Here is a 14,355-nt window from a genome sequence, read left to right as displayed (position 1 = left end):
TATAAAAAAACTTTGTTAGATTAAAATGTTAATAACTGTGGAAACAGTCTGTGAAAAGAGTATACTGAATTCACATCAATATTTCATATCCACACTTATTTATTTAGAAAGTAACATATTGTTATTAATGTGAAATAAACTATTTCAGGATGATTCATGTATATTTTTGCAATAATGACCAGCTGATGCACATTCTGCTTTATTTAACTTTGAATTCCACAATACAGTTTATTAACACCGAAAGGCAATTTTTCTTTAGCCAAAGTTTACTTTAAAAACTGTGGAAGATTGTTTCTGCAATGAAAAAAAAAGAAGTAACTGTGACTTTTTCCCCTCACAATTCAGAGTTTGTGTCACAACACCAAGTTTATATCTAAACTCAGAATTGCGAGAAGAAAATCAGAATTGTGAGATACGAAATCACAATGACCTTTTCTATCCCTTGACAGAAACAAGCTTCCATTAAGGCCCTGTTACACAGACTGTGACATCCATGTTCTCAAAGTCACCATTTCAAATATACACGACATCAGGCAAACGAAAAGCCAGGAGAGCAGACAGAAGAACGCGTCTGAACTCTCACGCTTGTCTGACGGCGGCGAACAGCAGATCAGGGGAAAATGCCTCCAGATGTTATCGACACAAAGAGAGGGAGAGAATGAGGCCGCGGGACACACATGTGCGCCATGAGGCACACCAACACTCCGCTTTTCTTTCCTCGGTCACAGAACAAACACACGGACTGCCGTTTGTAATTAAAAGCCTTCATAAGCCTGATCACGTTATCTGGAAGTGTGACGCTCGGTCCCGTCCGGCACAGACTCCAGCCCCAGACAGGAAGGAAAAGAGCAGGCTGTGTGTGTGTGTGTGTGTCTGTATCCACGAGTATTACACAGACTCGGTTTAGTGAGTTTGTTCGCAGCTCACCTGAACTACAGAGAGCTCATTATGAGTGAACAAAGCTGCTGTATGCATTAAAAAAAGATTTAAAATATGTACAACATGCATTAAAGAAAAAACGACATTAGAAAACTACAGAATAGTTGCTTCAGTCGTCATGAGCTCCAGACACCAGCGTCACCAAGAGGAAACGCAAAAAGAATGACTGTTATCAAACAGGTTTCCTGGACATTCTCCGTCACTGTTCTGTAAACAGACAGCCCCGCCCCAAACTCACGCTATTGGTTGAGTCAATGCTGCTGTGTCAGGCTGTTCAATAGCAGCTCAGAGTCGCAGTAGTCACATGATTCATGGAAATGAACCAATGAATAAACAGCATTACTGCCTTCATATAACGGATACTACAAAATAAAACATTATATTATATTACATTATATTATTATATCCTGTACGACACTAGAGGTGGTGTTATATAGTGAATATTGTGTATCGCGTCTATTTTCACTATATAACACAACCAGGGCTTGACATGAACTTTTTTGCTCACCAGCCACTGTGGCTCGTGGTTTTCAAAGTTAAATTTTGACATCGATACCATGGGGAAAAACTGCCATGTACTGTAGATATTTTTTAATATTATCTCATAATTTGGCAGCAGGTTTATTAGGCTGCTGTCACTTTAAGACCTGACACACGGATCCATTATACTGTTACACATGCGTTTCTTTCTCAACTGTTTACGTTCACTTCAAATATAACTGACTGTGTTTACATGAGTACTCGCCAAAACCGGCATTTTGACATTATTTTGTGTGTATTTGACTGTTTAAGTGCAATAAGCAGAGAAAAAGAACTCAATATAGTACTGAGAGGCGGCTTTATGTGGCGCACTTTGGGTGTGAGAACAAAATCTGTGGGATTGAGTAAAATATATATATGCGCAATCCCATGCTGAAATTCAAGCTCTGTAATACCAACAATAATCATCCAGAGCAAATAAAAGAGGCAGGTTTGTGTGTCGACTCACTGTCAGAGAGATGAGAGAGAGAGAGAGAGCTGGAATCGTGTATCTATTCTGTGTTGGAAGCGTTTCAGATATTTCAATATCAATCTGTATTGAAAAATCGATACTACATTGCACTTAGTTTATTATTTCAGATGCCTTTTTAAAAGACTGCAATTAAAAAAATGTATATATTATATATAAAACTCAACCTGCCAAAGTAGCTAGTAGGAGTGACTGTTACACACCTCTGCTGAAATACACACACATTTGGTGGCTGTTGATGTCAAGTCCTGAACACAACCTCTCGAACCTCATCACTTTATTGCAGCACAGACTGAATGCAGTATCGGTAATCAGCATTCAGGACTGAATCAGTTTTAGAATTTACAGTAATATACAGAAAGAACAACACAGTAAGGGCCACATCTTAAATAAACACATTTACTGGCATTTTTACAGACAAAAATAAAAAGTGTTTAGTTACACGGGGAGATGAGACAGCAAATGTGAAAAAGAAAATGACAGTTTGAAAGTTCAGGACAAACATACCGTTTGTAAGTAGAGAAAGAGGGCTTCATGTTTTGATTTCTCTTATCAGATTTCAGCCAAGGATGAGTTTCAGTTTGTGGTTTTTAGGATGGATTACAGTGGAGCCGATGCAGCACGTCCACGCTCAGCACAAACCTCCATCCACACACTGCTGCTCAAGGCAAAAACCTGCACAAAACATCTGCCACCAAATAATGAGACTGCTTCTGATTTTATCCACTGTTATCACTGTGGATCTTTAACACGAACATGTCTGGACGGTGGTTGGTGAGCAGGTGACACTGAGGTAGCTGTAGCTCGGTTTGATCAGTTCTCAGACATGGACTGACGCTGCTTCTCCATACACTCCTTCAGTTTGTCCTCAGTCAGCGTCAGACGCTGCTCCAAAATGGCCACCGTCTACAAAACAAGAACAGGACAGTCATGAGAGCAATTCCAACCCCATCTAATGAGAAAAATTTAACTATTTAACGAGTTTTAATTAAATTTATATATGAAAACGTACGTTTTTTTTTTTTAGAAAAAAGCATAAACCTAACCCTCAGTGAGGTGTAAGAGAGATCGAACAAATTCAAATTAGCCAATATGTAATATAGTTACAAAGCCATGAGAGTGTATTGGGGATCTTCACTCTTCATTTTGATCGGTACTTGCAGATTCTGATTGAACTCTGTTTACATGTACATCACTTTATCCCAATTATAAATTTGGTACATGCAAAAAGTGGCACATCCTGTCACCATTACCTCAGAGACTCAGAGTCTCAAGTGTCTAAGTGTCTTTTATTTTAAATAAGAGCCAGCATCAGCAGGACGCAGGGATCACTCCACCAGTGAGGAACAGTGAACGAGAATGTTCTGGAAAGTGATTTTGTGCCCCTCTGTGATGGTTTCATCTCTGTGTTGGAAGTCCAGTCAGAAGAGCATTGCAATAGTCCAGACGAGAAATGACAAGGGCCTGGATGAGGATTTGTGCGGCATGCTCAGTTAGGAATGGCCTGATCTTCCTGATGATACGAAATGCAAACCTGCATGACCGTGGTCTCCGCTGGTCATCAAAGATTAGACAAGGGTTCTGGTTGATCTTGTTGGGATTGTCGTTGATGATCCTAGCTGGATGGGGAAATTGTGCTGTACTGTCAGAGTGGCTGGGAAGACACTAGGATGAGTTGCAGGTGATGAGGAGAAACCATGTGTCTGTATAATGGGTCGATGTAGTGTTTATGGAGAAGAGGAGGGGTCCCAGCACTGAGCCCTGAGGAACACCTGTGACCAGTTGATGTGTTCTGGATACCTCCTAGGAGCATAACGATACATCAATATGGATCGATAAATTGATTAAATGACTAACGATGTGATTTATTGATGCAACGCATACAAATCGATATATGTTTTTAAGATGCACCTTTATTTTGGCACTCATGTCAGTGAGCAATCTCTGTCGACTGTTCTACACATTTCTGTGTTCTCTTTTAAACTGTACATTGTGATGCAGCAACCAGCAAACCTGTTGCCTTTCCATTCTGACACTGAAATAAGCTATTCATGTGATTCATGCAAACCCCTAGGAGATGTTTATTTGTGTGTGGGTGTTTTTATATGAATGTATCTCTGAAGGGAAGTGTCTTCAGAAACAACTCAATGGCATTTTCTTTTCATGTTAACTCTGCATAATGCCTAATAAAGTGGCATTTATTAGCGCTACTTTTAGCACTACCAGTTCTGCTGTTCCACAAGTGCCACCTACTGTCAGAGAGTGAAGTTGCATTTCCATTCAGCCTGTCTGCCGTTTTTCTTCCAGAGCAATGCAAAAATCTGAGCATATTTTTGTGCAGCACCTTTGCCATCAGACCGGAGTTTTCATGTTGACTGTTGTCATTGCTTTTTTTCTCTCCTCTATTTGTCTATATTATTTAAAATATTTTTTGTTGTGGATGTCCCAATTGGGATACAATTTGCAAATCTCATAATATTGTACTATTGATCAATATACCATCAATATAATCAAATCGTACTCCTATTGAGGCATGTTTTGAGGTATCGGCAAATGATGCTGGATTGTATCATGACAAAACTTCCAATTTACACCCGTAATACCTTGAAACAGCAATGTGGAGTCCCTGTGATGTCCAGTGATGAGAGAGTGGACAGAAAGATCTGATGGTTAAAGCCCAAAGTATACTCCACTTTTTACAAGTACGCTAGGGTCCATGTACGAATTTTGCCATCAGCACCGTACACGCATACTGTACAAGCACAGATTTTTATAACCGCGTGTACTCCATATGCACAGGTTTCACATGCGCTTTGAATTTTTTTGCACTAATTAGTTTGTCCACAAAGTAGTGCCCCTGGGCCATTGATTCACAGATATGTCAAGGCTACAAAGGCGCTATAGGGAAGGAGCGGCGATGTGGACCAGGAGGGTTAGTGTGCAAGTTGATGTAATGCGCATGAATCAACCACCTCATGTACGCATACACTTCAAACGGAGTATACTATGAATAGCTACGCGTACAACGGTGTGCTAGTGTAAAAAATTAAGTATACTTTGGGGTTAACGGTGTTGAAAGCTGCAGATAGATCTAGAAAATGAGAACTGATCATTTGGAACTAGATTTCACAATCCGGATAGCTTCGGACGGACAGACAACAAGACAGTCTCAGTTTTGTAAAAGGACAAGACAATACTTGGTGGTAAACAACTCATTCAATTGTTTGAATGGGAGGAGAGAGAGATCTGTAACTTATTTTATTTATTTATTGTTATATTAAATAATTACTACTTTGCATCAAAAACATTATTATGTAATAATTTTCCACACAGAACATTGAAACACGGTCAAAGTGTTCTGAAAGCTCTGGGTGGCATTTCTTTGCATAAACCGTGACATTTGATAAACAATTCATACTGAAGTATGCAGAACAAACATAATCCCGCGATCAGGCCCTTCTCTATCAATACAGTAAGAGCTTCAGTGTGCACGAACAGTAAGATCAGTCCTGCTCTGGCCTGTACTGAGCGCCAGTATGGGGAAAAGTGGAAAGGACAAACATAAGCATTGATGCATTGCTGTGGAGGCGGTCCTGCGCTGACACATTCTACAGTGTGACATCATACCGTGGGGAAGCACAGAGCCAGTCGTTTTTGCAGCTGGTTTCAATAAATGAGGAGGAAGGTTTGAGTTCTGAAACGTATAGTATGTTTTCATAGTACAATAATCTCTCAATGTCAAACAAGCAAGCAAAAATCAGATGCATTAAAGGGGTCATGTCATGAGGAATCAAATTTTCCTCATGCCTTGATAACGTTACATTAAAGTCTTAAAGGGCAAGTGGCCCTAAAACATGTATATAGTAAAAGAAAATTCTCATCGTTTGAGAAGCTAATGTTTCAAAGTTGCTTCTCGATACTAAGCTACTCAGATGGATTATGACAGAATGGAAATGAAGAACAGAAAGGAAGCAAAATAAAGGACGGAGAAAGAGTGAGGGAGGAAAAGACATTCAGATTCAAGCGTGGGAGGGAGTCATAATCCGTCGTCACAAGAATGCATGAATGGCATCTATTTTGGCCGGCCCCAAACAGATGTGCTGTTCTCCTCGTAGACAAACCCGCTGATTATGCGAGGCGGAATACGAGCCCCCTCGTTCATGGCATGAGGCAGAAACCAAACACCACATCCTCTATGTGGGGCGGAAGCAGAGACAGACCCCTCAAGAAAGCGTCCTTCTCTGAGAGGAGAAGAGGAATGGAGGCAGGATGACTTGTGCCAGGGTCAGCATGGCGTAGTGGCTCATCGAGAGGGTGTGAGTGAGGAACACACTAACCTTAATGTAGTGTGGGGGCTGGGTCAGAGTGCCACCGTTCACAACAGCACATGTCCTCAAAACAAGCTCCCGGGAGAGATGAGCAACTATGGCTCATCTGTTGCTTTACTTAAACTCAGTCAAAGATAGAAAGCTGGCAGCCCATATTACATTAGAGAACAATTGTCATACCTTGTTTTAAAAATATTAGGGATGCCAATCAATTCAAATCTTTTAACCTTAATATTCTTTAATCTTACAATCATTTCCACAGTAAATGCATTCAGCTCCAAGAAAAATAAATATTAGGCCAATTGAAAAGATTTATTTAAACCGAGACCAATCAGGAATCTGTCTCAGGCACTGACCCCAAAAAGTTGCACCTCTAAATTCATCCGCTTTAAAGGATTAATTCACATCTGAATGAAAATTTCCTGATAATTTACTCACCTCCATGTCATTCTTTCTTCAGTCGAAAAGAAATGAAGGTTTTTGAGGAAAACATTCCAGGATTTTTCTCCATATAGTGGACTTCACTGGGGTTCAACGGGTTGAAGGTCCAAATGTCAGTTTCAGTGCAGCTTCAAAGAGCTCTACACGATCCCAGACGAGGAATAAGAGTCTTATCTAGAGAAACCATCGGACATTTAAAAAAAAAAAAAAAAAAAAAAAAAAAAACATTATATACTTTTAACCACAAATGCTCGTCTTGCACTGCTCTGTGATGCTCCACGCATTACGTAATCACGTTGGAAAGATCACGCGTGACGTAGGCGGAAATATCAATCCAGTGTTTACAAAGCAAACGCACAAAGACTAAGTCAAAGTTAGTATTTGAGAAGCTGCTATCAAACATTAGCTTCTCAAACGATGAGAATTTTCTTTTACTATATACATGATTTAGGGCCACTTGCCCTTTAAGACTTTAATGTAAATACCCACCGATGGTTTCTCTAGATAAGACTCTTATTCCTCGTCTGGGATCATGTAGAGCTCTTTGAATCTGCACTGAAACTGATATTTGGACCTTCAACCCGTTGAACCCCAGTGAAGTCCACTATATGGAGAAAAATCCTGGAATGTTTTCGACTGAAGAAAGAAAGACATAAACATCTTGGATGACCTGGGAGTGAGTAAATTATCAGGAAATTTTAACTGAACTAATCTGAGATTTGGAGTGAACTAATCTGAGATTTGATGGGGTCACGCTCTGGATTCTGTTCGGCCAAGTGAAGTTCTTACACAGCCACATTGATAATCCATTTCTGTATGAGTTTCCTGTTGTGCCTGGGACTACTGTCGTAATGAGATGGGAAAGGGCCGAACTCAAATTGTCAACACATTTTCAAAGCACAGAATTGTCTGGAATAGTGTGAAAAACAGTCTCACTCCATTATTCTTCTCTGCCAAACATGCTTTTGGGCAGGTAGTGTTCTTCTTGGCACTAAGACTGGCAGATGGTGAAGTATGATTCACTCCAAAGCTTCAGAGAGCAACGCCGGAGAGCTTTACACTACTCACTGTGTTTGTTGATCTCAGGCCTGTGTCTGCACAACCATGGACACGATTTCATGAAGCCCCAGATGAACAGTGTTGACGGTGCTTCCTGAAGCAGATTGGATCTTGATATTGAGCGTTGCGACCGAGGACAGCCGGTGTTTTGACCGACTGCTTCACGACTGCGCAGCTGTTGCTGCGAGACATTTACATTTAGCAACAACCTCAATCTGTTGAGCTCTCTATCAGGACAGACATCTGATGTACTGACTTATTGGAGAAGCTGAACGCCGCTGAGATCTTCGGCCATTTTAGTGGAACTGTCTGCAAAGACAGCTGTGAATGAAGACTGAAATGAGAATTACAATCAAAGTGGTGGAACAAAAGAAATCCAAGGGTTTGGGTGTCCCAGTGGGTTTAATCAAGTGGAAGTGGAAGCAACATCAAACCAACCAGACACTGCCTAAAAAGATCAACCCTTGAAACTCTCTGCACAAACAAAAGAGCACTTGTTAGTGAAACTACAGAGAGGCCAATGATGACTTTGAAGGAGCTGCAGAGTTGAGCCGCAGAGAATGAAGTAAAGGTGAATCAGTCAACCACATCAAGAGCTCTGGAGAACACAGAAGCCATTACTCAAACAGACCATCAGCACATCCCACACACTGCATTTGAGATGGTAATGGCAGTGCAACCTTTAAGAAATGTTGAAATACAACACTGCAAATAAAGAACTGTATGGGAATGTTGCAAAAAGAAACACATCTATAGGAAATCTTACACAGCATGAGAGGCAGATGAAGACAAATCTGAGTACGATGGAAACAGCAGTGTTCCTGGAGAAACCACCACCATAGTGATTCCATTCAGGAACATATGAAGACACACAGTAGGTGTGATCTGGTCAGGGCCGAGTGTGTGTGTGTGTGTGGGTGTGTGTGGGTGTGTGGGACAGGCAATTTCAATGAGGAGAAGTAATTTTTTCCATTATTATTATCATTTCACTCTAATGCTAAAACTCTGTATGACAATTAAGGCCCGTTCACACCAAGAATGATAACTATAATGATAACTATATTTGCGTCCACACCAAAGAACGATAACGGCCTGTTTATTCTGCGGTTTCAAAGTGTGTACAACATGTTTTTGCTGTTCTTGTTGCGTTTACACAGCTTTAACCAGCAGATGTCCTCAGCATGCTATGTTTCGAGTGAATAGCTAGTGTAATCGATCTAATCTAACAGTGAATTTAGCTGACGAAGTCAATATAGTGGAGTAAAAGCAACATCTAGTCTTTTTCAGTGTTGTCAAAACTAGCGCTGGATACCTGAGGTAATTTTATTTTACACGTTTGCTAGCCTGGCATATACCGTTAATACTTCTCACCATTTATTCCGAGGGTATGACCGATTGTTTTCCATATATCCATTTTCTTTAAAGTATCCTTGAAAAGGGGGTTTGACTTGTCAATCAGTGGTGGCTTTTTCTGGTCCTCGGCGATTAACTGTCGTCTGCCATTTTAAATGCATAAGCCCTTTAATTAGAAAGAATTCTGATTGGCTGTCAGTGTTTTATCGTTCAACAGCCGGAAAAAAATCGTTCTGAAAGTGATCCCAACAATATCGTTTCTCTATATTATCGCTGTGGTGTGGACTCTTCTATTCTTTTATATTTAGAACGATTTTTAAACCTATATCTTTATTGTTATCTTTATAGTTATTGTTCTTAGTGTGAATGGGCCTTTACTTTATAAATTAATCAAATTTATAATATTGTTGCTGTCGGGCAGAAGCTTATATTCTCCATATTTCGTAATTTTATTCTTTTTTTTTTCATTACTATTGGTCACCCTTTACATCTGTCTGTTTGTTTTGCATATATTTAACCAATGAAAAGTACTGAAAAGAGCTTGTGATTAAACCTCGTAACTCCATTGGATCCTCAAACTGTCAGTCAAACCTCAAAACTCCACCCACCTCTATAGTGCCACACACAGTTTGAAGCTTGTTTGCAATGCAAGGGTAAATAAAGAACTGGTTCTCTGAATAAGTACAGCATTTTCTTTATTAAAAAAAACACTATATATAAAGGATAGTGTTTTATGTATTTGAGGAGCAGAGAAGAGTGTCTTAGTCTAGTATTTGTCGTCGAGTCACAGCCAATACTGTCTTAAACAAACTTTATCTTTAGTAATATGAGATTTTAGCAAATTTCAGAAAAAACTCAGCACCCACATATAGCTACAACAAACTTTATAACATTTGGGGGGTCCAAAAATGTCACAATATGAGGTTTTACCAGCCCTGGATATAACATTATATAACACACAACAGAAACACAAACCCCAACAGCAGACATTCCTGTTTGTTTTAAGCAAATTTGAAGGACAGAATTTTAATTTTGTCTCAGCGGCTGTAAATGCAGCTACACTTCTGAGAACCCGTCATCCAGTAAAAGATCTAACTGCAGATTGGAGCCTTCGGTCTGTTTTTATATAGTTTGAATCAGCACGAGACAAATCCCTGGAATGCCAATTATGGCTGGAGAGTTATTTCTGATCATTGTTCCACAGCGCTTCTGTTCAGAGTCTTCCCTCTATCCGTGTTTGAGCAAAGCACTCCTCCTACAAGGACGTGCTTGATGTGTGGCTCTGGGTTAGCGCAACCCAAGGATGACCCCCCGAGTGCAGGCGGTTCAGAATGTGGGCGAGACGGGCTGATGCTCAGTAAACAGGCTTCCTGAGCCGCCCCCTGAGGCCTGGGAGGCAGAGCTCGATAACATCTGCTGGTATTTCATGCTAGAGGGAATGGGTTTTGCATTTCCTTCCTCTGCAAGTGTGCTTTTCCGATCAATACGAGCAAGAGCCTATCGGCCCATCTGAAAACGCTGGATAGCAGTATACTCACAGCGCTGAAGGTCACTGGAGTTAAAGAAGGTACAATCGTGATATTAATACACTACACAAGATGCATGTTGTTTACAGAAGCGGTGTTCGATATGCTGCTGCTATTGAGCTTTGAATGTACTCAACATATTTTATTGGTTGGCAGTCTAGCTGAATTGGACAAGTATCTTATTGTGTTTGTCCTAAAAGGGCTGACAAACCATTTCTGAAGGCATTCACGGCCTCTTCGGCACAGATCTAGAGATGTAAACGGGCATCTGAGGCTCTATGATCCTTGTGTAAGCCAGGTTTTGGTTTCAGTCTGGTCCTTTTCATTTATTCTTTATTTTTGTTATTTACATTTTTTAAATGCATGTTTCCAGAGTGATGTAATGCAGATGGAAATAATTTACAAATGAGGTTATCTACAACAGTTTGCCATCCAGAATTCAGTAAAAGAAAATCGCTTTGTTTTAATAGAAGCATCTGTACAGAGCCTTTTTTCATGTGCTCTGTAAAATCCGCATTATAGGCCCATTAAACCCTCTCCAGGTTTGATCCAGCTCTATTTTTGTTTCTCAGTTGCCCACATACCCCAGCTGTGGCTTTTCCCTTCTAAAATGAGTCGTGGACACGAAATTGGTGGCTAACGCACCCGTTGAGTGATAGTAATGATGTTTGGGCTCACTGTAACACACTGAACTATTAAAACTGTTCTCAATGCCCCCATACTAACATCTGTAATCTGCAGTGATACGGGCTGGGAGTGTGTGAAAGTGTGTATCTTAGCACATTCCCCCGTTTCAGGTTTAGATGTGAATTATTCATTGGGTCCTTCCAGCAACTGGATCCAGTGTTTTCTTCAGTGTGCGCTCGCAGTGTGCATCAGACGTGCTTCATTAGTCGGTGCACTCCCAGGATATATATGTTTAGGTTTAACATTATGATCAAATGATGGCTGGGGAGATATTGAATGTCATTTTGTGGAAACATCAGTTGCTGGACTCCAGGGTCAAAATGAAATGTTACAAATTCTGCGTTTAAGTAATAATGCAAGAAGGAAAAATAACACTGGAAACCTTTGCTTGTACAGCAAAAAAACTGAATCTATGTGAACTATCACTGTATAAACTTGTGTATCATATGAATGGATTTTAAAGGGATCCTGAAAAATATAATGCGTCACAGTTTCCACACAAATCTGAAGCAGCACAACAACATTGAAAACGACATTGATAATAATCAGAAATGTTTCTTGAGCATAAAATCAGCATATTAGAATGATTTCTGATAGGGCTGTCCCCTAATGTTCAACTAATCGTTAGTCGACTAGAAGAGACTTATTAGACAAAAAATGTTATTAGTCAGTTAGTCGCAGAAAAAAAACGGCGGGTCCTTGTGGTAATTACAGTATGTCGGGAAGGAAATCCAAACGTTCTCCTGTCATTCATCGACCCCAAATATGGCTTATCATTTGAAACATGTAAGTAGTAGCATCTTTACATGTCCGCTCACTCTAGACAAATGTGCGCTATTATTAGACGCATATCCAAGTGTTCGTGTGGAGTGTGAAGTTGAAGTATAGCGCGCTTACTGCAAGACATGGAGGTGCCTGTGCGATCACTTAAAATACTCCATTTTTGGTCATACAGATAAGAGTAATACATCATTCGAAACTATAAAAATTTACTAAAAATATTTTAGTAATGAAATGTGAAGTAAATGAGAAATAATGCAAAGGAAAGTACACTTTCAGGAATTTTGCGCTTTCTTGTGCTTGATTGTTAAAATGGCCCTCCTATGAGGTGTCAATCACAGCAACGGCCCCCAGCCGATTTGAGTTTGAGACCCCTGCTTTAGACAGTCTTCTTGCTGTTTTTTCACGACACACTCATAAATCATGTTTGCCGGTGCGCTGTGGCAGCTTTATGAGTGCGCTCGAGCGCTGATTAGGCTATGTATTATATATAGCCAATTAAAGGCTCATTATTCTGATTTATATGGCTTATTAATATACACGTGTGATTAGTCGACTAACAGCTTAAATGAACGACTAATAGTCGACTAGAAAAATCTTTAGTCGAGGGCAGCCCTAATTTCTGAAGGATCATGTGACACTGAAGACTGGAGTAATGATGCTGAAAATTCATATAAATTAATTATTAATAAATTACACTTTACTATATATTCATATAGAAAACAGTTATTTTAAACTGTAATAATATTTCACTGTTTTTACTGTATGCAGCCTTGGTGAGACTTTTGAACGGCAGTGTATATATGCTGATACAGTATATTTCCTCTCTAGATGAGGTTGCTTGGATCAGATCTAACTTAATTGGATCATGAATCAAGGTTGTATCCTGGCCAAGTTTCACCACCTTCAGTGGAGCTGCAGGTCAATGCAGACACGGGCTATCTGCATGTAAAGGTTAGCATTCCCTGCATGGAGGACGTGAATCTGGAATATGGATAAATGCTCCCAGATGATGAAAAGCCCCCTTTGAGGCCCGAGCGTTTTCCACATGCCAGAGGAACAGCATTAGGACAGAAGGTGGTGTTCTTCTGCAATGGAAACCAGCTGTTACTGGCTAATAGCTGCAGCATGAAGTCTTTTCCTCTCCACTATCATACAGATACGCCAAACACACAGAATCAGGTGAAAAAGCTGACCGGAGCAGCTCAGAAACATTAGCCTTCACTTTCCCAGCCGTAGATGAGTCAGAAAACGGCTAATGACATGTAAAATGATCAGACAGTCAACAGACCTCTAGGTCAGGATTTATTCACCTTCCCTATCATGTCATTAAATGTGTTTAAATGAGTCTCCTCAAACCAAACAACGCACCATTTGCACAGTAGTTTCTGGATTATACAGACACGTTTTAAAGGAACGATGAAGGCTCTAAGAGCATTACTGTAAACACGCTTTCAGCCAACCAGGTGTTGCTTTTTAATTAAAACTATAAAACTCAAACTACAGCACATTTTGAAAAGATGTTTTTATCTTTTAGTTATATGGAGGTCACATTAACAATCAGAAACTTTTACCATCCCTCCATCATGTTCTTTTGCTACTTTCCAAATGTCCTTTGTGAACATGTTTTATTTTACTCTTGTCCTGGACTCCTTATCATCTTCTAACTTTTAATGAAATCCATCAAAAACATTATTAGATGTCTACAGCTGTGATGAAATAAACCACACTTTGATACTTGTTGTGTGAAAACAGAAAAATCAAGGTAAATATCACTTCAAGTTACAGAATACGGTTGGATAATTTGATGGTGTCATGTCTAATTAAAAGTGTGAAAATATTCTATAACTGTATTTAGGATACATGAAATGGCAGTTATATAATTGGGTGCAGTAATCAGAGGCTTTTCTTCCTTCTACATCCCTAATTTAACTGTACTGAAGCCCAGACACTAAACTCAGTGTAATAAAGCAAACATAATAGAGACTCTCCCTCACAAATGAAATGTATAAGTCCTCCAGTATGACTGTGACCTATGAATCACATCCGCTCTGACTCTGAGAGGAGAGGCTTTAGTGGTGTTGTGTTGGTCTGGTACAGTAAGCTCTTCTGAGTGTGTGAGTCTTCTCTTTCAGCGCTTACAGCCGTATATACTGAAGCACGCAGATTATTTAGTGAACTGAAGGAAAATAATGCTGCATTAGGAGTGACGGCCTCAACCAGGAACAGAAAA

General features: G+C 39.9%; 1 protein-coding gene across 2 annotated transcripts in view; it reads right to left on the bottom strand.

Moving 5' to 3' along the window:
- Positions 1-2,333: 2,333 nt before the first annotated feature.
- Positions 2,334-14,355, bottom strand: part of poc1a (POC1 centriolar protein A) — a 53,412-nt gene continuing 41,390 nt past the window's right edge. Inside the window, exon 11 of one of the 2 annotated variants that reach the window (XM_051913353.1) lies at positions 2,334-2,854. In XM_051913353.1, coding sequence (XP_051769313.1) covers positions 2,762-2,854 — 93 coding nt within the window. In that variant the 3' untranslated portion in view covers positions 2,334-2,761. Of the gene's footprint in view, positions 2,855-3,309; positions 3,752-14,355 lie in introns of those variants that run through there. The other variant, XM_051913352.1, reaches the window with a different exon arrangement.

This window comes from Ctenopharyngodon idella, chromosome 11 (genome assembly GCF_019924925.1).
Source record: "Ctenopharyngodon idella isolate HZGC_01 chromosome 11, HZGC01, whole genome shotgun sequence".
Taxonomy (NCBI): domain Eukaryota; kingdom Metazoa; phylum Chordata; class Actinopteri; order Cypriniformes; family Xenocyprididae; genus Ctenopharyngodon; species Ctenopharyngodon idella.
This window is presented reverse-complemented; position numbering and strand designations above follow the sequence as displayed.